At 38.1% G+C, this 27,722-nt stretch overlaps 1 protein-coding gene across 1 annotated transcript in view; it reads right to left on the reverse strand.

Annotated features, from left to right (window-relative positions):
- Nucleotides 1-391: 391 nt before the first annotated feature.
- The window catches only part of GPR158 (G protein-coupled receptor 158), a 219,095-nt gene continuing 191,764 nt past the window's right edge, over nucleotides 392-27,722 (reverse strand). Inside the window, exons 7-11 of the mRNA XM_009679769.2 lie at nucleotides 26,702-26,940; nucleotides 14,077-14,215; nucleotides 9,448-9,553; nucleotides 7,059-7,205; nucleotides 392-6,282 (exon numbers count right to left, since the gene is read on the reverse strand). Of these exons, the coding sequence (XP_009678064.2) occupies nucleotides 4,828-6,282; nucleotides 7,059-7,205; nucleotides 9,448-9,553; nucleotides 14,077-14,215; nucleotides 26,702-26,940 (2,086 nt within the window). The 3' untranslated portion in view covers nucleotides 392-4,827. The remainder of the gene's footprint in view (nucleotides 6,283-7,058; nucleotides 7,206-9,447; nucleotides 9,554-14,076; nucleotides 14,216-26,701; nucleotides 26,941-27,722) is intronic.

A 27,722-nucleotide genomic window follows, 5' to 3' on the forward strand; every position in this document is an offset into this window, starting at 1 on the left:
TTTTCTGGTCCTCTTACATATGTATACATTTGACATGCATAAGTATCATACAGGTTAACTACAGGCTTTTACCATGACACAATAAAATATCCTCTCTTTCTTTCCTAATGTTTTCAAATGTTCTATTTGCCATTAAATTCAGAGAGAACATAGCATGGACCCTAGGGTTTTGATCTAAAAATTACAGCCACCGAGAGGAGAGAGTTGTTGGTCATGCACTGCTAAAACATTGTGTCAAGAAAACGTGAGGAAAATGGCAAAAATGTTAATTATATGATTAGATTGTATATGCTGGAAAACTCATTTTTAGTTGTTTTATAAGTCTGATGAGAAATTTGCATTGTTTGAATCAGTGACGACTTCAGAAAATTACAACACAAAAGGTCATAGATAGCTTTCATATAAATGTGCTTTATTGCAGAGAAGTTACATTATTTACATGCTGCAACACATTACAACATAAATCTATCAAGTATTTCATGGTGGATGCTGTAGGTTGCCAGATAACATTGTTATAAGAACCACATTATAAAGTGAAGAGACTTACAGCTTTATATACCCTACAACTTGGAGTAGCTAAAATGTTAAAAGTCAAAAGGCAGTGTTTTCTCAGGCCTGCCTGTTGTCATATGCATGCAAAAGCCTAAGGAGAGCAAATATAAAAGTATTGTCCGGTTTCAGGTCTATGATGCCACCAAAGCTGATGATAGGTGTGTATTGATTTATATTTTAAAGCGTATAATCTTGCATAAATTATACAAGTCTAATGAGATTGGTATAAATCTAATTATTTATAAATCATGGCTTAGAAATAAAGGAAAAATGCAGCCTGCACATGCATTTAAAAGGACAACCTAGCAAATGTTTGTGACCTTAGTACTATCTTTTCTCTTAACAGATCTGCTAGAAAACATCTTAATTCTAGAGTTGCACTTTTCTTGGCTGAATAATGACAATGAAACTCCAGAAAGAGACAACTAAGCAATCTAGCCAATATATGCTGGTGGAGATAAATCTATGAAACACAGAACATCGTTTATGTCTAACTTAGTATGTCTTCATTAAGCAATGTTTCTAGCAGCATCATAGTGAAATATAACAGTTGAGTGAAGTTTGGCCCCTCATTTTCTTAAGTGCAAAATAATCTAAAGTACCAATTAAATCTGTAGCCCACATATCAGTTGCTAAATAAACAAGGTAAAGCCTCATTGCTTTCTAAAGGAAAGGTCTCCAATTGTATCAGTCTTAGGATATTTGACTATAACAAACCTAAAAAACCATAACAGACATTTTTTAAGAAGCGAGGGAAAGGGTCAGGATGAAAGAAAACAAAAAAACCAAGAATATAGTAGCCAGTGCCTTGCCTGGTAAATCACTCTTTTGCTTGCAATGAAGCTGGGCTGATTTACACCAGTTTAGGAGTGGACTTTTGTTTCTGTGTGTCTAATAAAGAGAAATACAAGAAAGAGAAAGGGAGAAAAAGCACGTGAGAGAAAGTGAGCAAGCGATGAAGTGAGAGAGAGAGAGAGAGAGAGAAAGGAAGGAAGGGAGGAAGGAAGGAAAAGAAAGAGAAACAAAGAAAGAGGAAGAAAGAAAGAAGAATAAAACCAGAGAGGAATTGCAGACGGATCAGTGGTGCCACAGACGGTCACACATGAAGGGCTTGATCCTGCCAGTGATGCAGGGGACAGTGGCGCTGCCTGGGTAGTTTGCTGATGTGGTACCCCTGCACTTGGCGCACGTGACATCCATCCACAGTGCAGAGGCAGCATGTCCTCGCTCAGCTCTGAGGGCTAAAAAGGAGGGCAGGATGAGTGAGGGTGGAGGGGGCTGGGGCCTGCTCCTTCTGAACATGCATCCAAAAGGCAGAGAGTATGCACAAGATATTATTCCCTTTCACAATTCCCCTGCAGATACCTTTTTCTAATATCAGCATCTGGCTCTGATAAAGTGCAGACAACTGGGTGTGAGCTGGGACACCCTGCTGTATGGTGTCCCGTGGTCACACTAACGCTCACCTGGCAGTGCTGCAGAGTCTCCTGGGGCACCGTTGCCTTTCCAGAGTAGGAGAGGCACAAAGTGGTCACCACACTTAGCAGGTTTAAGGTTGTGCACCACTCTGGAGAGGGCTTAGTGTGCTCCAGCAGGACTCCTGAAGAGCTGTGTTCCCAGGACAGACTTATCCCATGCAGGGAAATTTAGAATTACCTTCTCTCTGAAGACCTGATCAAATCCTGCTGAAGCTGACAGAAAATTTCTTGCCAAATTCTTTAAGTGTTTGGGATTGGAAAGGGAGGATCTGGGCACACCCACTCCAACCTCAGCTCTTTTCCACAGCATGCACAGAGCTGGGTTTAGGCTGAATTTGGGATGCCACTGGCACTGTGTGTGCAAAGTGCGTGTGGAGATGTTCAAAGCATCCGGTATCAGATCTGTGCATGACTCCCTTTCACAGGTGAGGAGGGATGCCAGGTTGCAAAGGTCCCGGCCAAGAGAAGTGTGCAGAAAGCAAAGGCCATAACTACATCCTACAAAAGAGTGGTGGGAGAATCAGATGAGCCCAGGACAGCAAACACCCAAGTCAGCAAGTCTCTGCGGTGCAACACAGCACCACCTAGACTCACCAAATTGCTCTGGGGCAGTCCAGCCACTTTAATCTGGAGCTAATGAGCTCAAGACTCTTGGCAAAGTATACGAGCAAGGCTAATATGTTCACCCAGGCTGACACCTGAGCTGTCTTGTCTCCAGCTAGTTCAGGTGTTTGCATGTTCCAGGTTTGAGCTTAGCAGAGGCAGTAGGAAGATCTGATCTGTCTTGATCTGTCAGGGCAGATGTGCCCAAACTCTCCAGTCCTTTTTAAAGGACAAGAAATGTCCTCCTCGTGCCTAGCTTGTCCAAGTCCCTCTGCTCTTTGCATTTTATCTTAAGCCACCTTTTCTATGATGCCACAAAAATCAGTTTATACTACAGACATGTATGTGCAAGTGTGTATTAGATATGACATGTTATATATATATATTAAACATATATAAATATCTATTTTATATATATATATATTATATATATTAAACAACACATCCTATTCAATCATCCTCATTTCCCGTTCTTCCACTGAATCCCATCACTTCTCTCAAATTGCACAAGTTCTTTAGGACTGGGACTGTCTTTATTTTGGGTTATTGTTTGTACAGACAATTCTAGTAAATAGCACTGTACTGGAACTAAACTCAGACGGGTGAGGGTGGTACCTAGCTTTTTATTATTAGTGTTACTTCTCAGATCCTCCACAATACCCCTTAGACCCTGTTCCTACCATGAGTGTTTATGCCCTAAGGCTCATAGATGTGAATGGGCCATCTATGAATTAAGCTCATATGCAGGATGAGGACTGTAGCTATTACTGAAAATTAGCACTGTATAAAATATTAACTTTTACTGTAAATATATGTATAGATAAAAACAAATCAAAGCATGTTGGAGAGTGAGAGAGAGATGCCATAATTTCTATTCCCATCTGTCTCTCGCAGTTGCATATATGGGGGAAAAGTAACGTTTTAGATTTCTCTCCTCACTTGCGGATGTCTAAAGGACAATTTTTGGAGGTTTGCCAATAGGGATAAATGTTAAATGTTGTGCTAAATGAGCTAGGTAATGTATTTTGCAGAGTTGTATATTTTCAGGAAAATAGGTCATAATTTCATGGTATATCTGTTGTCATTCTACCCTGGTTCATTTAGTAGGATATGCTCAGTATGAATTACTGAACAAGATAACGATGATTAAAGTAGGAATTCCAGTTAGATGATATTTTCCAATTTTTAACAAACAACAGATAAGTTGTCCTAAGACTTACCAGAATATGCAGCTAAGACGACTTGATTTCTGCTATTAACAAAGTCTATGAGCGTTACCAGGGAAGTGCACAACAAGCAACTTACCTTGTATAAAACCCCTGAATAATACCGTATCAAACTATAAATTTAAATAACAGAGAGTAGAACAAAAAATCACTATATAAATCACAGCAAAGGAAAAAAAAAATCTCTCAAAGCCCAAAGGAATTTCCCCATAGAAGTTACGGCTTCCATAGCCAGTGAAAGATTACTGTAATTCTATATATAAACAAAAAGTCTATAGCAGGTATTTTAAGTTGCAATAAGAAGAAAGTATCTGCAGATTGCATAAATGTGTTGTTGTGTCACATAATATCAAAGTTATTTGCAAAAATTATACAATCTGGAATGCTTTAATATTAGACACAACGATATACTTAAACATACATTAATAAGAAAATGAGAGCATTATATAAAATGTATTTTTGGGATGCATTGAGTTAGCAGTGCTATCAAGATTAAATATGCAAAGTGAAAAGTCGTCATTAATAATAAGCTGCTCGTTGATACCCCATTTGCCACCAGGACATTTTCTGTGCCCTACTTCTGTTGGATCTTTAAAGTCCCAAGGGCAAGTTAAAGCCAGTTGTGGGCATTCAGAAATAATTCTCTTAAGATATACGGTGTGCGCTTGTTATCAACATTTTTTTTTCTTTTAAAAGAGAAGTGACTTCACAAAGGCAGGTTTCTTTCATTGACACAGTTAACTCCTTGCAGCAGGGACCACATTCTGGACACTGCAAATCACACTGCTGGCACTCAACAAATGAAAAATAAGAACAATAATAATTTACTCTGCTTATTTCCTACTTATGTGTTGTGCTGATTCTCTTAAGTGATGCTCCTTAGGAATTTTCAGATCCTTTTGGCCTAAGTCCCCTCTGTCTTTCCTGTTGTCTTCTTAATGTTGCTACTCTCCTCAGTCCAAAACCTCTTATTTTCGAGGTGTTGCTGTTTTATTTGCACTTATAGTAGAGGTGTTTGATAAAGCTACACTTCCTTCTGCATTTGGTAAATCCGGTGTATCATACTCCCAAGGGCAGACTTCAGCTCGAGATGCTAAAGGTTGCTGTAAGTAACTACGTGGCCTATGGGAGTCAGATGAAACCACATTTCCCTCAGAAGAGGCATTTCTTTTCTGTTCTGCCAATTTATTGAGGTTTTCCTTTTCTGTTGCTTTCTGGGGTAGTTCCTCATACTCCCCAGCACAGAGAGTGGGTGCACATCTATTAACATTCTCACATGTCAACCCAGGGGTGACCTGACACTTGGAATTCACCTGATTTTTCTCATTTTCAAAAGCCTGTTGCTCTTGTGTCTCCCATGAGGCTGTCTCCAACTTCTCTGAGCTCTTTTGATTTGATGGTTGATACCCCTCAGCTGTCTTCAGCTTATGATGAGATTTCCCCTTTGGCTGGGAAGGGTGATTTTTCTCTGATTCCGAGGAAGCAATAGACACGTGTTTTTGAACTTTAGAGTCAGAAGGCACAGGACCAGGAGTTTGATCATATATCTCCCAAGGACAAACTTCTCCTATGTCAAAATTATCCTTGTGCAGAGACTTACTGGGGCCTGTGTCAGGATTTGCAGATGGCTGACTAACCCTTTGTTGTTTCATAATTCCAGATTTATGGGTTTTCTTTGTCTCCTCAGAGTGTGTAGAGTTCTTCCAGTGGGAATCCTTATGCTCCCCTTTATCAGAGACTGAGTGTTTTTTACTGGTCTCCTTACCCTTCAGTTGAGATTTATGAGATTTAGTGCTTTCTTCAAGACTTTGCGTTTTACCTGTTAGTCCTAGAGTCTTTTCCTTGGCACTAGCAATAACACTGAGGGATTTTTGTAACACAGATGTTCTTGGATGCAGAGGCTTCTTATCTGCACTTAAGTTATGTGCACTTACTGATTTGCACACCAAAGGGACCGATTCAGTGGACGCAGCTTCAACTTTTTCAGTAGCTTTTTTGGTTAATTTGTTCTCAGTCAAGGAATCCAGAAGTGAATTTTCAGCAGTTACAACTTCTACGCTTTCTCTAGCTAAGCTATTGGGTTCTTCTGTTTGATCCCTAACATGATCATAAGTGCTGTGGGACTTCTTTAATGAAAATACTCTGTTTTTTAAAGTCTCTTCCTTTGGCTTTACATAACTTGTGGAATCCTGTGGGTTTTTCCTCAATGCAGCAGTGCTCTTTACAGCACTGTGCTCCATCAGGTCCTTCTCATCCCTGGAGCACTGCCTTGTGACTGTCTCTGGGATTTCTGTAATACGTCTCATTATTGACCGCCCCAAGCCCTTCTTAGAGCACCTTTTTTTCTGGAGATGTGGATTATTAGCAATCATCTTTTTCCTTTTATAGATTTCAAGCTGGGCATACAGTTTCTTCAACTCATCCTGCAAAGCAAAGCGAATGGCACAACTAGTATGTACAGAGTCCAGTCAAACTAGCTTCCCAATGAATGCATTACCTATTAGACTAAAAATCACATTAAACTTCTTTCACTGTCTTTCTAATGCTTGAATATCCATTAACTTGGATCCCATTTTTTTCCAATTTAAAAATAAATTCAACCCTAAAATCATTGCACAAAACAGTTGCCTTGCACGTCTGCATAGCATACAGCATGCAAAGAGAATTAATACACATGCATACTGCATGTTTTAGATTTCACTGCAATACTGTGCTGCATGTTTTCCTACCGGACTCTACAGCTATGCTTTATTCTGGGAACATAAGTCAGATAAGCTCCAGACAGAAGTGACCTTTTATCCTGTAGGACAGGAATGAAGATTTTGTTGTTTGTTATGTTTGATGAAGTTATATGTTATATAGTACTGACATACGACTAATCACACTGACACCAAACTCTGTTTGTGGTTCAAGCTAATTCAAAGAGCCTATGTAAACTGAAAAATAGCTCTTGCTGTGGCTTCCTCCTCTTCAGCCTCCAGTAGGACTTTTTTCTATAACTAGTATTGCAGATTCCCTTTACACTAGTAAATTTTTTCTAAAAGATGTTATATGACCTGATACCACAATCATTGCAAGACCTAAGCTGGCCTGTTTCATCGGGTATCTGCAAAAAAGTCAAATGGATGTGATTCAGACTTTACTGGTAGGAAAAAGTATGTGTTATTGAAAAGAAATGATATTTAAAAGTTATATATACCCGAATGTCTTCAGGATCCAAACTATGTTCACTCCATGCTGAATTGATACTGCTGTTCAGATAAGATCCAGATCGACCCATGTCAAGCTCATCTTCATATGCTTCTGTAGCTATATCATCTCTTGGGTTATTGCTTGAATGTGAAAACTGCAATAAGTATTCATAAAAAAGATGTTGCCATCAGTGAAATGTAAAAGTTTACATAAACATTTTTAGGGGGACAGTGATCTTTCTATGGATTTCATGTTGGCTTGTGTGAACTCAAAATATTAGCTACAAGCATCATTGGCTTAAGCAGTGTCCTACAGAATTGTATGGAAGGAACTCTTATTAATGATGACCTAACTTGAAAAGGTTTAGACATTTGCATTATAAAAAGTCCTCATGCTTAATTCAATGCTCATTTGAACCTCTTTAAATTGCATTTAAATTAAAATATTATGAAAAATATATGGGAATAGACATTTAGCCTGTATTTCCAATTAGGCTGCTAAGCCCCTAAGACTTTATTTTATATTCCATACCGTTGAATGATCTTGCAGAAAGCAATGCTTTCATTTTAGATTCTGACCCAAAACAAGGAAGAGAAGAGATGGCAAAACACCAAAAGGAGGTAAATTAGCAAGGAGACAAATTAATTCCTCTCTTCTAAGTTTTAGCAAATGCTCCTATCAAAAGTTGGACAGAGGTTGTCAGCTATTTTTTATTTATATTTAACGAATTTCTAGTTATCATTGTGCACAAAGTCATCTGGCCTCATGATTTTATGTCTATCTATAAATGGAACTAAACCTTGTGAATCTTCTATTGATTCCCTGAATTCTTTGGGATGCTGGAAGAAAAGTCTGTGTAGTGTTACACAGATAATAAACTAAAAATAGAAATGTTGATCAGTAGTTATGAGTCAGCTTCAGAAAGGTTACTACATTTTCTAGGCTGGTCTAGAAAGACATCTCTGAAGATATGTAATAAAGTATACAGATATGGTAAAGAAAATAATAAAACCAGAAAAATCATTAAACAGATTATTTGTTGTTAAGGCTACATCATCATGTCCTCTTGTTGTGACTGTTTAATGTATGTGTATTTGACAGTTATCAGCATACTGTTTTGACACAGACAAATGATAGGAAAAGCAGCTTCACTAAATTAAAAGTGTATTAACTGGAACTCTATAGCATTCCTCTTTCATGTGTTGCTTTTCATCTTTAATATCCTCTCTGGTTCTTGAGCTTTTGACTCATAGAACTGGTCATTCCAAGTGCTATTATCAAACCATTCTTTTTGCCAGGACACTGCATAAGAAGAAAGCCCCATTCAAATCCCGTGGACTGGCACTAGGGACAGGTGGCGCTACCTGTGGTTTTCCTACACCAGGGTGACTGGCATATTTTAGTTTCATTTCCTGAGCCTGACGGGAAACAGACTGCAGAGCTCAAAGCTCTGTTCTGCTCCCTGCGTCCAGCCTTTCTGCCTCTTCCCTTGTCCCTCACACATTTATCTTCTCACTCGCCTCCGTGCCTGGCTCTGTATCACGGGCCGAGTCTCTCCTAGCAGTACCGGGTCTGAACGTCCCAAGCTTCTGACTTGCAAAGGAGTGTCTGCTATCGCTCAGGAAAAATCACCCAGGATAAATCCCAGCCTCTTCTCTCATGGCCCGCCCGAGCTCCTCATTGCAATTTTACTTAATGGTCCATCCTAGCCTTCCCATCCCCTTCCCCAAATTCTTTGCCTGACTTCAGATTACACTGGGAGCCACACAGCCACCCAAATATCTGAAGTTAGCAACCAGAGAAAACATTTAATTCAACCCCTGTAGCCCAGAGCGTGTGTTGTGCACACTGAATATGGCATTTTTGGTTTCCAAACTCCACTAAATCTCCACAAAGCTCACACAAGCAAAAATTTTTAAAATGCCATTGATGTGGACAAATGTCAGCAAATCCATCTGCCAAATTTCTTGCCCTTTCTTCAGGGCAAGAGACTACAGCACTTATACTTCTCAATTAGGTAATTCTAGGAATGATTTGATGTGGCCAAAACAAGCACATACCTTCTCATTTTATTCTGAGAAGTGGTGCAACCATTTTTGCCACAACTTTTTAAAAGACAGGGTCTATGGTAGGCAAAGTGAATGATTTATACCGGCATAATAAAAGCTTAAGGAAATTTTAAGTAACAGAAAATGAGACTTCAAAATACAAAAAGGTGGGCTGCCTCTTATATATATATATTTTATATATTTATATTTATATTTAGGCATCACAGTCAAATTTTACATCTTCCTTTTCCACTGGTTGCTTCCTAATTTTACAAAGAATTGCTTCCACATGACAATATTTATCCTTCTTGGTCTTGGCAAGAGAAAAAAGACAGGAAAATAGAGTACCTTAGGGATCAGAAGTAGCCCAACAGTGACTGTCACAGTCAAGTGTGTGTGTGCAAAGAACAACATCAGCATCCAGTCAGACTGAAGTCTTGAAGCAAGTATGAATCTGAAAATAGAATTCAGTATTGGCAATTCATTGCCTTTGCTCTGTGCATTACATTTAACATTTTTAATGTTCCTTAGGATTCTTTTCATTTAAAGGCCAAATGCAACTGTTTTTGTTTTGTACTGCTTTCATACAGACTAAAAATTACATCCACATGCTTTATCTATATACCACAATTTAAAAATAACTCAAAAAAACCCTCTGAAACTAAACAAAATATAAAAATAAAGGATCTAAAAGGATATTGCTTATTCAAGCATTCTCACTCTATTAAGCTGTTTTTGGATGGTGCAAATTGTCACAGCTTCTTTGGCTTGAACTGAGTTATAACAGTTCACATTCATTAAGGATCTAAACTGATGATTTTAGGTTATTAAGTAAGCTCATGTACTAAGACAACTTGCAACGCATTTCGTAAATGCAAGATGTCCATAGATTGCAGCTACAGAGTGGGACTGATAAGCCATTGAAGAGAGAACTGAACTGAAACACATTTTAGAGGGGAGCAGAGAAATGGCCTTGATTGCGGGAGCTCCCAGCTCAACACTGTGGGCCCTAAGAGCTTTGCAAATGCTAGTAAATGAGTGACTGAATCTCCTAAATGAAGCAATTCCTTGCTGAGCTTTCTGAAAGAGTTGTAGAACAAGCATTGCAGCTAAAGCTAGCTGAGGCATGCTTGGCTTATTTGCTTTAGTGAGTTCCCGAAGATATAAATGGTAAGCAACGTAATGGATGAATGGATGTACCACTGGCTTGTAATTTGCAGGTTTACAAAAATCATTCAAACAGAAATGACATTTGCAACTTATCCAAGTCCACAGGTGCACATTTTGCAAAAGCTTTTTTAAACACAAATAGTCTGACATGAAACATTGGCTTATATGTCATAGTAATACAGTCGTCACTTCTTGTTTATTACTTTGTAAATGTAATGCTTCATGAACACAACAAAATATTATAAATTCTGAAAAAGATGTTGCTGTTAAGGTATGCAGGCTCTGGCCTGAGATTTAGCTAACTGAACAAAATATGAGAATATACTGAAGATGACATAGGAGAATGCTGGATATAGCAAATAATAGAGTGAGAAGCTAGCAAAAGTTACAGATAGCTCCATGACGGATGGTAAGGTTTCACACGTGGTTAAGGGGAAGTTATTTGAAGGACAGCCAAACTTCGTAGATAATTGAAGGGATTATTGGGGACCTTTCGAGGAGCAGAACCCCGAAGGTTGGCAGTATCTAGGTAACCATATTAGTAATAGCATTTAAGTCCCTGCTTACCTAGGTAATGATATCACAAATAACAGATTTGAGTATGGATGCAGCAAAACCGGACCAATGGGAAAAGAAGTAATTAGGGGTGGATTATCTGTGAGAAGAAAAGGATGGACAAAGACAAGGGCTAATGTGGATGGGAGAACAAGCATGCAAAAATGGAAAAAGGGGGTGATAAAAGAGGCCAGTGGCATGTAAGCAAATTGCCACTGACTGAATCCTGTAACTGATCACTGTGGTATGTCCAATTTTCTCACTAAATTTTATTCCTAACTTCTGTGTGACCTTGCTCTCTACTGTGTGTGCGTGTGTGTGCGTGTATATGCACTTTGTCAGTTGAAATTCAGGCTGCACTAGCCAGCAAGTTGGAGCGACCCCCCCCTAGAAAGACCCAAAGTTGGAGCCCATGACTGGGTAAGGGGACCAGGGTCCAAGGACGGATTAGATGGACTTAAGGCCCATGCTGGTATCTGAAGGATCTGTGCAGGTGGTGTGCTTGTGAACCTACTGAGGGGTGTATGCTTCACTAGTGACCTTCAGTCCTGATCCACCGGAGAGGAGGAACAGGACTGGGCTGTCTTTGTTCATGTTAATGTGGTGCCCATAGAGGCACCTGTGCTGATCTGCGTGGCCAACTGTGTGTGTTGTGTGGATCTGCACCTTTGGAGTATGTGCTCAGTCTTGCTAGACCTTGAACAGGAACGGCAGCAGCTGCATCCATCGGCCAGAGAGGGGAAAACCTGCTGGGTCCTGAGACCCACCAGAATTGGCTAACCCTTAACAGTTACAACTCTTAACTTTTGTGAGGTCTTTTTGTTTTGTGTTTTATCCACAAAACCTTGGCTGATTAAGATATCCAGACCATACCGCTGAAAGTAAAATATCATTATTTGTAGTAATCATTCAGACCCAGTAGAGACGGGGTTTCCACTCAAATGAGATTTTTCCAGGCAAATTTTGTTTCTCTCAGTAATAGGAAAGAAAGAACAATGTAGGAATTTAAATCTATACTGATCTGAAGATAATCAAGAATGCTCTGTTTCTGACAAGGGAATAATACTTTGAAAGCAAAACAAATTCCAGACACCTTAAGATCTGATTTAGTGCTCACATCAATCATCTAGAAGCTTCTTGAGTTTTCAGACTGAATAGCTATTTTATGATAGTAGGTGTTTTTCAAAATTCCAGTGCTTTCAACTTCATAACAACTCAGATATGTCATATAAATATGATTCTTACATTTCAGCTCTTTCAGTTACATCCAAAACTTAGAAGGGAAGACAGAAGCATAGAAATGTGAACTTCAAAGAGATTGGGTTAAGGATCGTGTATACAGAAATGGACGTAATCTCAGGAAGGATTATGTATTTCCAACACAGGTTGTTCATTCCTGTCTATAAACAGTGCATGATATTTCTTCAGCAAACCAACATATATCCAAGAAAGAGCAATGAAGCAATACAAAAAAAAAAAATATATATATATTTTAAAAAGAATGATGGAAAAAATCAGATCTTAGGCTGAAGGAACAATTTTATGCTCGCTAGGATAAGCTAGAAGACCTAGCCCTCTTGGGTCTCCTTGATAGAATATGTACTGATTCCTTTTTCTGATTGTATTATACTTGCCCTAAATGAAGGCATTCATAGAAGAAAGGGAGTAGCCTCAGAATTCTGTGTGTGGTCAACTCCGTCCAGTTTAGGAACACTTCGTAAAAATGAACGAACCAAACGAACCACTAAGTTGATAAGAAATATAGTAAAACCAAACCTATATAAGAGGGAAGAGTCCTTCCTTTTCCTTTAATTCCTATAGCTTTTTAATTAAAATTCTCAGGGTTGGAGGAAAAGAAAAAGTTACATTTTTCCCTTTTTCCCTCCCTTTAATTCAAGATTATTTTAATTCTGTCCTATTGTTAAACTTGCAGCCTACACAATACCTCTTCTAATGTATTAAACTTTATCTTCTACCATGGCTTAAAATATGGTTTAGGAACATTAATTAGCAGGGAGAAACTTTGACAGAAAGGCTGTCATACTGGTTACAGACAACTTACAGAACTGTAATAACTAACTGTTTTTATATTTACTCTGTAAGTTGGGAATGAAAATAAAAAGCTTTCCATAATTTAGCATTTTCCAAATCCAAATTCAGTTTTTTAAAATTATTTTTTCAGATTTTGTGTTAGGAGTAAAATCCAAGATTTTGAGAGCACATAGATGTGAGACAGAGGGTTAGGAGAAGGTGAAGGAAATAAAAAGTTGCAAGTCTGAGAAGCGTAGTGAACATCTTAACAACGACAGGGAAAAGAGCAGCAAGAAGGAATAGCAATGAAGGATTTGCTTTGGTGATGTTTGTTTGGAAAAGATGATGCATCATGGAAGAAAATACGAAGAAGGTAGAAAGAAATGTGAACTTGAAGAAAGACCAGAAACTGAGAAGTGGATTTGAAGACTGTCAATGGAGAGATGTAAAAAAAAATCTCAGTAGATAAGGTCTGTCAGGAGGCAAAAGAAGATGAATGTCGTAAGAAAGTCCAAAGAATCTCTTACAACACGAACTGAAAGTCATGCTATCTTGTTGTTTTGAATTTTCTATGAGCAATTCATTTCTACAGGGTTCTCTGCGGGAAAGGCAAATGCACTAATTTGCGTGTAGCTCTGGCAGAGACCCTTATTTATTAGCTACTGTTCTAATAACTTACAAGTCTGAAGTGCAGAGCTCATTATAAACTTTGTAAGGAACATGTGCCTTATATAACTGTTACAGCATCATGTGCATAACAGCTTTTTAGGCGAGCATATAAACCATTATGCTTCATGCGTGAACCAGTACAACTATCTTAACATACAACTGCACCTTGCCAATCTGTTACACACTGGGAAAAGTTCACATAAACCGACATTCTTACCTGCTATTTTTCTAGAGATACAAACCAGTGAGCTGTATGTAAATGAATCAAGACAGTAGTTCTGCTACATCTAATTTATCATATATACTGAACTTTGATCCAAGTACATATCAGCTAGCTATATTGGAAAAAAAACAATTATAAGATTATCAAGTTGATTGTACATATTCTTGAATCCTATGGGAACAGTTTTAAGCTTAGTAATTCCTTAATTTGTAGAATTAAATATTTATGAGTCCTTCCGTTATGCATCCTATCCCATTTACCCATTTTAAATTGCACCGTACGAAACCTGAAAGATAAACAGTTAATTACTAGATCTACAGATCACTTGCCTAATTGTATGGAATATAGCAGAGATAATGAGCTCATTGTGAACTGCAACAGCCATATAACGTGGCTCATGAAATGCTGATGGGACTGTCCGCACTGCATAGCAGAGATAAACACCCCACAAGAGGAATAAAAATTCAGCTGTGAGAAGAACAAAAAGAAATAATTTGCAATTAGTTTTATAGATAAAAAAGGAAGGAAATTTGAAGTACTATAGTATCTTCTGTACGTGTGAGTATGTATATAAAAACTGTATATACTCATAAATATATAGATACACACATAGGCAGTCAAACACTTTTGGCTATTGTCACGGTACATCACACATTTGGTTTTAATTTTACCAACTTCTTTTCTCCAGATGAGGAACCTTTGTGTTCATGGGTTTTCAGTTTTTCAGTTAACAAACTTTAAAGCAACGTCTAATAATTCCTTGCTTGTTTTTCAAATTAGTACTACAGAAGCTTGACATCACTTAAAATAACAAATTTTTTTCATCTGTAGCTCTGCTTCTTGTTACAGAGGCAGCTACCAGTGTTACTACTAGTCTGTATGGTTTTTAAGACAACAGCTTAATTTCAAAGGTTTATAACTCAGATATAACAATTTATTTTGGGTTAAAAAATTCCTCTGTTCATGACAGTTAATTCTGCTGGTGCCTGTACTATTACGAGTCACCACTGAGGGCCTAATGTAATTATAACAAATTACATGTTTGGCTCTGTTACGAGCAAAATAAATAAAGGAAGAAAGGAGTAGAAGTGAAGGGTCAGGATTGTCTTCAACCAGAAGTTGAAGAGTTACAGCTAACTCATCTGCACCCTGTACTCAGACTTCCGATTCCAGTAGACAATCTGCTATGACATCATTTTGGTTGTGATTCAAACAAAATATTTTCAGATCCATCTTGAAAAACCTTCCCTTCCAGAAAAATCCCCACAGCTCAGGCATGTGGCTGTGGGTACAGCTGGCGCTGGTGCCTCTTGCTTTGCAGTTTGGGTTGACGGCGGCTGGAAGTGGTTGAGCCTGTCCGGCTCCCGCATTTGGCTCCCGCAACACTGCACGGCCCCAGGACACCATGAGAATATGACTGTGATCCCCCTGGTACTCACACATTGCTTTTGGCTTGCTGAATTCTGCAACTAATCCACTGACCGTGGTGTTCCTACGCTCATCAGCTATTGTGTTAGTGACCCTGCAAAACACACAGTTCTGCTGCCAGCAAGTTCATACACTTGAGAGAGAAAAGTGAAATAGAATGGGATGGGATTTAACTCGCTTACATTCAGCCATTTACAAGTCAGGTGTCTGCTTGATGCCAGTGATCCTTCTAGCATCAAGGAACAATGATAGCCAGTTCTGCAAGGCAAATCATCTCACCCTAGCAGAGCAGGAGGTCCTCTCTCTCTCTCCTTGAATACTGAAAGCATACGGATGACTACCCTTCTCTAAGCATCTCGATTTTAGATGTTTTGGTATGTGACCGGAACCCTACCATACCTCTTAATTCAGTCAGCCATTTGAGCTAAAGGAAAGTTCTTTATTAATGTGTTTCCTTTTTTTTTTTTAATTTTTATTCTTAGGTTTGTCACTACGTTTTAAATTATCACTGAATATATGTAAAGATAGAAATAAATTACATATACAGTGAAAAATACAGTCAATGTAGTGTAATGGAAAATCCTATTTTTTTCATACTTCTTTCTGCAAATATATGTTATTATGCTGTAACTAGAACAGGGGATTGGTGACACCAGTCCATGGTAGTGATCAACAAATCATTATCAATCTGGTTTAAGATACGGACACAAAAGTTTGTGAGCCCCTTCATTAACAACAGATTGAAATAAAATAGTTGCATTGGGTATCTCATGACAATAGGCCCTCTGGCCTATTTTTAACAGTCCATAGCTGTTGTACACTTTGCCATGTTTGCATGTTTTGAAGCTTATAATCTTACTATGGGTCTCAGCTAAAATCAGTAAGAACTAAGTTTTGATAAAATTAAAATGATTTTGGTTATGAAGCTTTCTTTGTGCTCTGATAAAAGTTTAGTTTGAATTTTGAACAAAACTTTGGACATTTCTTATTGTATTAAAAATAGAATGCCTAGCCTTAAATGCATCATTTTTACTAGAATACATCCAACATAAACCCAGCAGTTTAGCTAGCTACAGAAAAACATCTGAAAAGGTACAGCTCACACATGCTGCCATTTTTTATGTCCTTCCTCACCAAAGCCCCAGCAATAATAAACTTTTAGACTAAGTAATAGTTTGATTTGGGATCTCACTGAATGCCAATATGAAAAAACATAGTATAAATCTTCTGAGACTATGTGTCCCAGCCTTGCTTTGAGCTTTACAAAAGCATGTACGTAGGTATATCTTTCCCACATTCCCCATATACTCACTGCTTGAGCAAACTGGGTACCACTTTCATTTCATTACTGCATAACTAACTGTGCTACCAGTGAAGTCCATTACTCTAGTTTTTTAAAAAAAAACCTACATAGGAATGAACCAACAAGTCATCTTCCTCCTGAAGTCTTCTCTGAGCAAGTGGAATATAAATTTTGCTTCAATGAAGAAAGATTAAAAACACCTCTGCAAATGATAGTGATTGTGTTTTCTCTCTTTAAGCACATTTGTCTTGCATATGCAGAATCACACCACTTAAATGTAATGCTCTTCAAAGCACTGAAATCTATTGCTCTAATTGCTCTGTATTGATTTAGAAGAAATCGGAAAGGAGAAAATATAGTTACAAAATGAGGCTGCTGCAAGCACATCAGTGGATCTTACTGTCCTGTGTTCTGTGCGAACCCGTATTACTAACACAGTCCAGCAGCGATTCCCTACAACATGCCTATTTCCTCTAATTTTGCCTTTCACCCAAGTCCCCCGCAGTAGAAAAGGATACTAGCAATGGAGTTGATTAAGGTGACATTAAGAGCTAATTGCCAAAAAACAGGGACAGTCCACAAAACTACCTGTGGTCTACTTTTCTTTCTCTTCCACAATTGAAGTGGGGAGAGCCCAAGTCTTTTACTGACAGATGTTTTGAGTTACAAGTGCTGAGAGAGGCTATGTTGAGAGTTTGAGAAAGTTGGGCTTTCAAGGGCATGAAAATATATGCAGTATACAAGTCCACATTTTGAAGGTCTCCCTACTTAAAGAAAGAGTGTGGGCCAAATTTTGCTTATTTTTACCAGAAAAAAATCTGCTCTAACTTCGAAGTTTTACAAGAATGATTTTTTTTTGTATCCAGATTGAATACAACCTTTAAAGATATCTCGGAATGCGATTAAAAGTGAAAAAGTCACACCTACAAGAACAAAGACCAGCTTCAGCTGGTCTTCTCAGAGCTGAGATAAGTAGCAATGAAGGTAGCATTTGACTGCCAGATCAGATTTATTCTAAAAATTTCAAAGTTTTCAGTTTCACAAGCATAGTTACAAGGAGTTCCTAAGACAACAAAAGTGGACTTCAAAGTATTGCTATACTGGAGCATAACAGGAGTTTGCACTATTTAATGTATAACACTGTTATAAAAGCTTTTCATCCCTGTGAAAGTGGCATCCCTGTCTAGAGATAACAATTAGTGTGACATCTGGTACAAACAGGAAATAGCTTTTAAAATACATGGTAAAATAAAAGAGTTCCTATAGTTGCTAAGCGCAGCATTACAATAATTTCATTAGCAATAACAAACAAAACATACTGTTTGAAAACAATTTATTATCTAAAGCACTAATTACACAGCTTAAACATATCATATGGAAGTTGTGCTTGAGGCAGAAAATCAAGTTCATATAATTAACTTCAGATTCGTAGTGCAATTTGTAATAACAATCTGTAGATGTTATACAATTTCACTGTACTATTTTTGTGTCCTTTTTCCTTTCTCGATAAAAAATAAGGTGACATATTTATGTATTTATTATACATAATAATAATAATAATAATATAGATAATAATATACTGATGAAAAATACAGACATAACTGACTAAAATAAATACATAAAAGATAAATAAAAATAAGGAAGCCAATTTGGCCACCATGGAGCATGTTTCTTTAAGTACCATTCATCTCTGAGGTCTTGCTAGTCCTGGTCACTTGCACTGTAATAACTGTCTTGCACCAAACAATCTTTAACGATTAAAATTGTGAGATCTGATATGAAATTTATATCTGGCTTGCTAAAGAATTCTTCACTACAAGCTTGGTGTAGAAGAATGATTTCCTGAAAACTATAGGACTATCTTGGTATATTGCAAACATGCCAAGACCAAACTCAAATCTCAAAACATATGATCTTGCTCCTTCAAATATAATGTATCATAAAGCTTGAAAATTATCCCCATTTAATTTTAAGCACAAGAAATGCCTGCATAGTCTCTTCCTCTTCTGAAAAATGGGGAGGATTCCTAAGAGAAAGAGCTGTCAACAGGTACCTGGCGAGAAACTGTGAGGTCATAAAATCAGGCATAAAAGAGCTCCTAAAAAATTTGCAGTAGCTACTTTGTAACTGACCAAAACAGGAATTCAGATTTCAGGTGCAAATCTGGGACAGATAAGAGAGTAAGAAAATTAAAAACTGCTTTAAAGACATAAAGGGATGTAGCTATGAATGGAAGGTAAGATGAAAACATAATATAGCCTTCAATGTACTGGACCAGACTCATGCCCAGCGCAACTGGCATTACTGCACAAGTGCACCATTTCTGCTAACTTGGGATTTGTATGTGCCGTTGTATATATTCTGCACATTCTGATAATGAAGGATGACGACACGTTCCCAGTATGTGATATATATTTGCTCTGTAAAGAAGGATAGACTCACAGTTGATTAACTTAATCAAACTGAAGATCTGAGAAATCTTTCATATTTAAAGCCAGTGCAAGGCACAGGTTTACCAGAGATATTCTCTGTGACATCCTTCAGTGTGCAAGGCCATGCCTTGCACAAGACTACTGCAAAGTGACCCACTGCTCCCTGTCCAGACACCCAGCAGAAGTAAATTCTGGTGCTAATCTACCTGCCTTTTCATTGTCTGCCCTGCAGAGGTCTGTACTTGGGTTGATCGAGCAGAAGTGCACATTTGTCTCTACCATAGAGCTCCTGCGCAAGTGGAAAAGGCCACCGCTCAAGCCAAGCTTCAGAGATGATCACACGGTGCGTTTTTCTTGCGATTTGGGTACCCACCTAGAAATTTTTGTTGTGATTTGCAGCAGAACTAAGCACACAGGGCTACATTTGTAGTCAGTGGGAACGTACATAACGTTATATATAGATTCCACTAAGCTCTGTAACTGAGCCAAAAGCATAGCAAATGGTCTTTGGGCACTCGGATTAAATGGACCATATAACCCTAATCTTATTGTACCTCAGCCTCAGCTGTGTAAAATGGGGATAATGCCACCTTGTCACTGCAGGATGACATTGGAAGTCAATTCATTTTTATTTGTGAGCTGCTTAAATCCTAAATTGTGAATTTTCCTTCCCTCTCTGGTCTGGAAGGGAAAGTGAGTTATTGTAGGCTGTTATTTCTTATTCTCTGCCCTCCTATCCTCCCAGAAATGTCTTTCTCCTGTGCTTCTTCTGGCAAGCCTCTAGGTGGGGATGGCTGTGGCTAGAGCTGCTCAAAAGAACTCCCTTGAGCCATAATCCCTGTTCACATGCTCCCTTGCTCTCCCTTGTCCAAACGCTGACTGCAAGTAGAAGACATCCCTGAAGGTTTAAAGCCAACTTTTTATGACCATGCGTGATGTCCTATGTATGACCATGCTGATTTTCTTAAAAAGCACCATTCTAGAACAAGAATAGGCTCCTGCTTTCCAGAGCTGGTGAAATACTTTGTATGCTGACACTGCTTTCATTACATTTTTGTAAGAAGGGAGAGCCATTTTAAACTATAATTTAGAACAAGCTCGTTTGGAATTGTGAAGTTTGCAAAACAAAGAGCATTATTCCAACAGTTAAATCATTTTTCCCCCTCAGATTCTGAACACAAATTACAGATTATAACTCTAATTAAACAGCCAGGCTGCAACAACTCATCCACTTCTCCCTCACGTTTTATTTCATCAGACTATTGTCTATATTTTCAATTCCCTTTACTGAAATGAACCGCTCTTTGGATCTGGAAGCATGGCTGTTCCATCCATTTATTCACTCATATTGACTTCTGGAGCTGAGAGAACACCAAAAGGAAAATAGGAAAAACCATGTCCTAGATTGCTTTTCTATTGCCAGCCAATACAGTCTCTTTCTGCCTCACTGTGTTCAATCTCCCACCTGGAGAGTTGCACCAGGTGATAGTAAAAGTTTTTTTCCTAGGCTGAAAGAATTTTCATATATTTCAAGAAACCATGATTATATGTTTAAGTCTTTAGTTCTGAATTATTCTTAAGAAATTTTAAATTATCAGAGGTTTATCTGTCCCTCTCATCATATCTCAGCATCATTTTAATTAGTTAGGCATAGCAATAGAGTTCTTTATGGTACAGCGCATGGAGTAAGAATTAATGGAGGCAAATTCTGACATTCTTCTTTACCAGGATTTACACTGTTTGTGGCTGCACAACTCCAAAAGAAGAGCGGGGCCTATGGGTTTCTGCAGGGCACAGCACACTCCATCTACCAAGCAGCTGCAAGGCTACCTTGTGAATCCGGTTAGACTAATGCAAGGGACATGCTCACCCTTGCAGTTTTCACACCCCTGGGCTCGAGGGTGGCCTATAGATGCCTTTAGCTGGCAATGGAGAAATAGTCACCAACTTGAACATGAACAACATGCCCCTTGCACAGGTGTCTCACTGCATAAAATGGATGCCAGAGTTCATGTTTACACTCTCCTGAAATTCCTCTCATTTTTGTACTTTTCCTCTTTCTTAGCCCTTATCTAGCACAGTAAATGCCTAGCAAAAGAGGACGCAAACAAATGCCAACGGTATCAAAAGTACTTGAATGACTGGAAAGACTTGGAGCACTGCAAAAAGTGGATTCAAAAACAGAGAAGTTCTGAAGACTTTCCCAGCCAGCCCAGCAGTCCTGCAAAAACAAATGGAAGTCAGTGCAGCTTCCAGTCTCCCCAAAGCCACTCCTCCTGGGGGGTCGCATGTGGGAGTACCTGAATACAGCACTTACCAATAGGTAAATGTGTGGCAAAAGCCACACAAATGTGATTTCCTTCCAAGAAATGCTTTGCAGAAATGGTGCCTCAACAAAGGCTATGGGATTTCACCTGGGGTGCAGTAGTTGCCAAGAAGGAGCAACATTACTGCAGGGACTAATGCAACCCAAACTGATCGAATGGAGGGAGAGTTGTAACTAATCAAAATTATGATGTACAAAGAATCAGGACCAACAAAATCACACTTACATGATGGGTCTCCATCATTCAAAAATTTCCCTTTCTCAGAACCTGCATAGGTAATTAACTCATTAAGAGAACTCTGCTTTGATGCTAGAATATTTATTCGGCTAAGTATTACACACTCACATATATATATATATATGCATATATATACTGCGTGTGACAAACATTCTCTTAACATAATATGACTCCATTTTACAGTTGGAGATTACATCATTTGTTAAATTAGGAGTACAAGTAAAATAAGACATTGAAATAGGGAATTTTGAAACATGCTTATTCTTTCTTAAAAATATGAGCATTTTTCTAAGTATTAATGTAATGGTTTACAGGTTCAAAGAGGTAGATATTTACTTCAAGAGTTAAACAACTAAAATTCTAATTTGAATATATATTTGAGTCATTTTCCTTTTTCAGTACATCCAGCAAATTGCTTCATTTAGTGGCTATATGAATGCTCCAAAATCATTATCATCTGTTGTATCCGGGGGTGGGAGAAGAACCTAGGGCTGCCTGACACTTTCCTTTATAAGATCTTGTTTTTAGTTAAGGTTTAATCATTTTGGTAAAAATTTCCTATAGTGGGTGTTTTCCTTGAGGTGCGCTCTTTATTTTCAGCTAAAAGAGTTCTGCTGCTTTTGAGAAAAGGAGACAGAAAACTGGTGACTGCCCATTGTGAAAAAAAAAAAAGTGTTTTCTGAGAAGCTCCGTTCTCCACCACCCTTGAGCATGTTCTACTTTAAATTAGATGGGGAGAAACAGTTAACCTGAGATGAGTGAATTGTCCCACTTGATTAGTCTCTGCTCAAACAGAAGATGTTCTGCACTAACCATCACCTTCGCCACTTGTCCAGATCTTTTCCAGATTTCCTGTATCTTTTAGAGATGATGGACCTAAACCAGTACTGTTGATGCGAGCCATGAAAGAGGTGTATGTGGGGGGAAAGAGTGGGTTATAAAGAAAAAAAGGGCAGTCTTGAAGTGAAAGCAGTTGAATGCTCCTCTGTAAAATAAGACTCTTTTCCCATTTCTTCTGCAAACACTTTCATACAGTCCTGGTCACATCAGTCAGAGCAAGCTTTTCACAAGCCATCACTATTTTTACATAGTACATTTTCTGAGTATCTAATGTGAGAACTGAAGCCAGAATCTGTATAAGTGCTGAACGTTAACAAGTACATCCTGATTATGCTTTCAGCGCAGAAGAGGCTATAAACATTTCTAAATACTCTAAAAATCAGTCCCTATATGTCTCAAGATAGGCAACCAAAACGGATAGCTACTGTTGACAATTTTGGCTTTAATCTTTGCACATCAGTGCTAGGGAGAACACAGCTTAAAAATGCCCATGTGGAAATTAACAATTCTTTATTCATTGCATACTCTGAACAACATACGCCTAATGGGGCATAGGGCCATTCATCAGATGTGGATAGTAAAAAGAAATAATAATCACTCATTTGCTGAATGTAGCAGAGGGCCTGTAGAAAATTTAATAAAGGGCCTTTAGGACTGTACTGCAATGCACTAACTCAAAACTATACAGGCGTTCTTAATTCTCAGCTTATTAGAGCTTGTTCCGGCAACTCATATCATCTTTAGACGCAAAGATTATATAGCTTAAATATTAACAAATGAACAGTGGGAGGGAGTTCTTTCGGGAACACAGCCTGAAACACTTGCTTTGTCCCTTTTTTGATGAAGAGCATTCAATAATCATGATATAACCTTTTCTTTGAAATTCTCTTGATAACAGGACCAAAAATATGAAATACTGATTAGTGTGCCATTACAGTAGCTCCAGCCAACTGTGCTAGAGCAGCACAGCTCATGCCAGCTGGGAATAAGCAGGTGCTGAGGAACAATACCTAGCTATGTTTAGTTAATATCTGCCATTCATTCCTGGTTTAAATAAGACACTGAAAAAACCACACAGTGCACATGTGGGAATTGTACTAACAACTACAGTATAAACGCTATTCACACCGGATGAAACTCTGGCTCTGCTGAAGTCAGAAACATCCACCCACTTTAAAACAGCTAAGATTTCACCCATGCTTTTTATTTGTGTTTTTAAATGCATGTGTAATCTTTGTGGCTGTCCTTCTCTCCTGCCAAGAGCTTTGTTCATTAAACTTACTATTTTGCTTTTTTTTTCCTCCGGTTTTTGGGAAGTTCTTTTAAATCTTGTACAGACATACATTTCATTTATAGGATTTTCCCCTCAGCCTAAATAATAATAGTTTCATCTGTAATACCGTGAGCTCTTAGGTACCAAAAGCCTTTTCGTCTTCCTTCATTTTTTTAAATTTGGAATCAGAAATCTGGCTGTGGCAAGCAGAAGTATAGCATATATTCAGGCCACAATAAAAGGCTTTGTGGAAGAGCATTTTCAAGCCCTCAGGTCTTTCTTGAAAATCTCGGACTGTCAGCTGTGCCATAGCTTGTCGATGTGACAGATGCTACAACCTTGAAAGTGACACTGAAATGAACATGAAGGAGATAAAGAATCTAGGCAAGTGTCAAATAAGCTACCTACAAGTATCCATACTCATGGAAAATGCGTATTATCTTACATTAGGTTACGCAGAAAAAATGAGATTTACTGAATGCTGATTTTTCTCATTAGCATATCAAAGAATATAGAGGAAATGTTAGAAATGGAGACAACTTTAGTGTCTAAGTCCCTACTTGAGTATCTTCTTAAACTTAATGGAAATGCAAATATAAAACATTCACTGCAATAAAAGTATCTTGAGACAGAGCCTAAATAACATGATTAGTATGGAAAATGCTTCATAAATCCTAACTCCAATAATCTCTAGTAGCATAAAGGCTTCATCTCACTATGACTTTCTAACAGAGCCTTGTTAATTCTCACTTCACTAATCTGTGACCTTGAAAATTCCCTCTCTGCATTCCAGTAAAACCTTGACAGAAGAGTTAAACAGTGGGGTACTCTAATATTGGGCCACGTTTGAGAGAATATAATAAAACACATTCACTAGTGCTATATAAAAAACTGTGCCCAACTGTAACTGAACTAAATAAGACTCCTTTTATAAATTAGCATCCTGCATTTTTATTTTAGTATTTTAAATCAAGTGTCATAATCTATTAATTAATTAATTAATTAAAACCTATTAATTAATTAATAAAATATAATCTTTTGCAAGGATGCTCCCAGTCAATGATATGAATAAATGAGATCCTGCATTATGTATATTTCTCCTGACATATTTCTAAGAGGAAGTGTATGATTTTGGAATTAGATCCAACTGGTTTTAAGCTTTTCAGACAGCTGTTAACAATAAAAATCTTACAGTACATGTACATACACACACACACACACACACACACACACACACACACACACATATACACATACATGTCTTAGTACAGCCTTATAGCTGGATATCTGTTGGTACCAGTTAACGTGGTTCCCTAGTTTGCTGAAGATTTGCACAAACACAAATCTGCTTATAAAGTAGTTTTGGCAAGGAGGCAAAATGACAGAGCATAAGAAGTTCTTCCTGATTTTGTTCAGATTTGAAAACTAATCTTGCCTTTACTCTAGTTGAATGTATTTTAAAACATAAAAACCTCTCTTGATGTAAATATTTCTTAAAACACTTCCATCACCTCCTTTCCATCAATTCCTTTCATTTCTGTCACTAGGCAGAGAGCAACTTATGTCATTTCCTCATCAAAAGCGGACTATTGATCATATTTAGATATTAAAATGGGAGTTGTTGATCAGTTTACTACTATAGCTATAAGATCAAGAGAATAAAAACATTTGTTTGACATCATGCAACAACCACCTGTATCAAAGTCTTAGTAATACTACCCTGTAGTACTGGCTATGAAAAGCAGTAAAATTTTTAGGCAAAATAGATTAGTGCAGATGACATCAACAAGTGTTCCACATTTAATTCCTTTTTGTTACTAATCTTTATGACCTGTCTGGTGATAACACAATTTCATTACTGCAAAACATAGCTATATCTTATCAGTATACCCCCCCGCCCAAGTGCCCAGATCCAGGCACATTTCTAAATGTGCTCATTTATACTCATCTCTGTGTAGTCTGCCAGCTAGTGCATTGACAGATTTGGGACTAATGTGCCTGACCACCTCAGAGATCAGAGCACAGGGACGAGAGAGTTAACAGAGTAGCTTAGAGGCATCTCTTTCCTATGGCACGAAAGTCCCTGGTGAAGGTGGAAGCAGTTGTTTGCCCTTTAAAACTGCTGCATGTTACTATATAAACACAAGCCTTCTGTACACCACTCTTGGAGAAAACACTCCTAAAACCTACAGGCTGCTCCTATCTATCTCATCTTCATTCTCAGGTGGAGGAGCCACAACTGCCTCTCCCTAATCCTCAGCAGCAGAGCTCTGTCGAGGGGAGGTTGATGGGGAAGCAGGGGAAGAGCAGAAAGGTAAGTATTTATTTCAGGCTTCCAAATACTGACGTATTTCAGATTGTTCCTGGAACCATACGGAGGGGCACATCTGTGCTGTGCTAGAAACAGCAGCTCTAGGTGCGAATCGCAGCACTGAAGCAGCGCAGACATCAGGAGGAAGCACCCGCTACGGGTGTAACTGAACTCTGGCACGGGCAATCCACCATTTGTTACAAAACAAAGGAAATAAAAATGTGCTATTTTTCTTCTCAAGATGATAGAATTCTGCAGGCTATCATTTTTAAGCTCCTGCCTATTCCAAGCATTGAGAGTACATCTAGCAAATACAAGAATTTGGAAAGTTGGATGTGTGTGTCCTATTCCCGTTACTTAAATATTAATTTGTCTACAGTTAGGAAAGTCGTCTTGCAAGTTCTTTGCCTTCCCACACCAGAGAGATCTATCCAGTTCTGTCATGTAAAAGCAAAAAGCCTCCCTTACTCTAGCCACAGGTTCTCACTTTAATAGCGTAACATGCTAGATACCTTCTGCCTTCAAAGATCACATTTATTCAGCACCAATAATATTGGTATTACAATCAAAGTTACAAACCTTTGAAAGTCATAAAATTCTCAAAATACTTTGATCATGTTTTAATTCTTATCCCATTTAAAAACATGTATGCCAATACCGCATTTCTCTAGATGCTTTTCAAGTGATGTTATACAGACTGACAACACTTTAAGGTACTTTAAAAGAAGAAGAAGAAAAAAGAAAGTATAAAGCAACTAAGCTTTATTTTAACAATTAAAGGATAAACTAGAAAATGAACATACCAACAGCCATCATGTAATCCCAGCGGTCTATGAGGCACATGTTGAAGATCAGGTGGTCAGATGTCTGCCCTTGGCCAATGAGTGGAATGTTTCTCTCCAAATTTTGGTTTATTGCAGAAGTCCAGCCAACAAGAAACCAAAAGACTATCAGAAGAATTACAGCCAGCATCCTCATCACTCGTCCACCCGTCATGTATGGAATACGCTGAGCAGTTCGGGACAGGAATACCTTCAAAACCCTGAAAAATTCAGACAGTGTAGAACTAAAAAGAGCACTTAACTGTGTCGCAGGAACTAGATTTTCATTCTATTTCACAATCAGATTATTAAAAAAAGAGACTTATCAACATTCTTTCCCTTGACAGTATGTACGAGTGAAATTTGAAACATTATTGCTTTCATATTCATTGTATTTAAATGGAACTGATTGCTGCCCAGAGATTGCTACATAGCAATAATAGAAAACATTAGCTATATTTATGTTAGAGACACACATTCCTAGGCTGTGCTGTCTGGCTACTTTGTACCTTACAGCTCCCAGTGGAAGATTTCTATCTTTGGAAAAGGGAAGGTTATTTCCATAAATCAGCAAGCATGTGTTTGGGATTTCATTTCCTTTTGATGCTGTCTGTCTGCTCATCCCCAGTCATGCCATTTCCAGAGAAAAAAATGAGCACTTTTTTGATATTCTTCCTATTGAGTGTGACGCTTCTGAGACAACGGTCCACTCCTTGAAGAAACAACCATGGAGGGTGTTTTGCTAATGAAGTGGCTCCTGACATGTTTAGAGGCAACAACATGTTTTTCTAGTTGAAGGAAGCCTACTATTGTATGTAGCAGGGACAGAACCATCCTAAGAAAAGCCAAATCATATGTCAAGCACATACATCATGTAACAGGTACTGAACAAATACTACTCAATTTAAAAAAGCTTGTGCTTGCGCTTAGGATAGCTTTATTTCCACTGTTTAAAGAAATGTCACCTGCATTCTTTTCTACCCATCACCATCTGCTAAAGCAG

The sequence above is a fragment of the Struthio camelus genome, chromosome 2 (assembly GCF_040807025.1).
Source record: "Struthio camelus isolate bStrCam1 chromosome 2, bStrCam1.hap1, whole genome shotgun sequence".
NCBI lineage: Eukaryota > Metazoa > Chordata > Aves > Struthioniformes > Struthionidae > Struthio > Struthio camelus.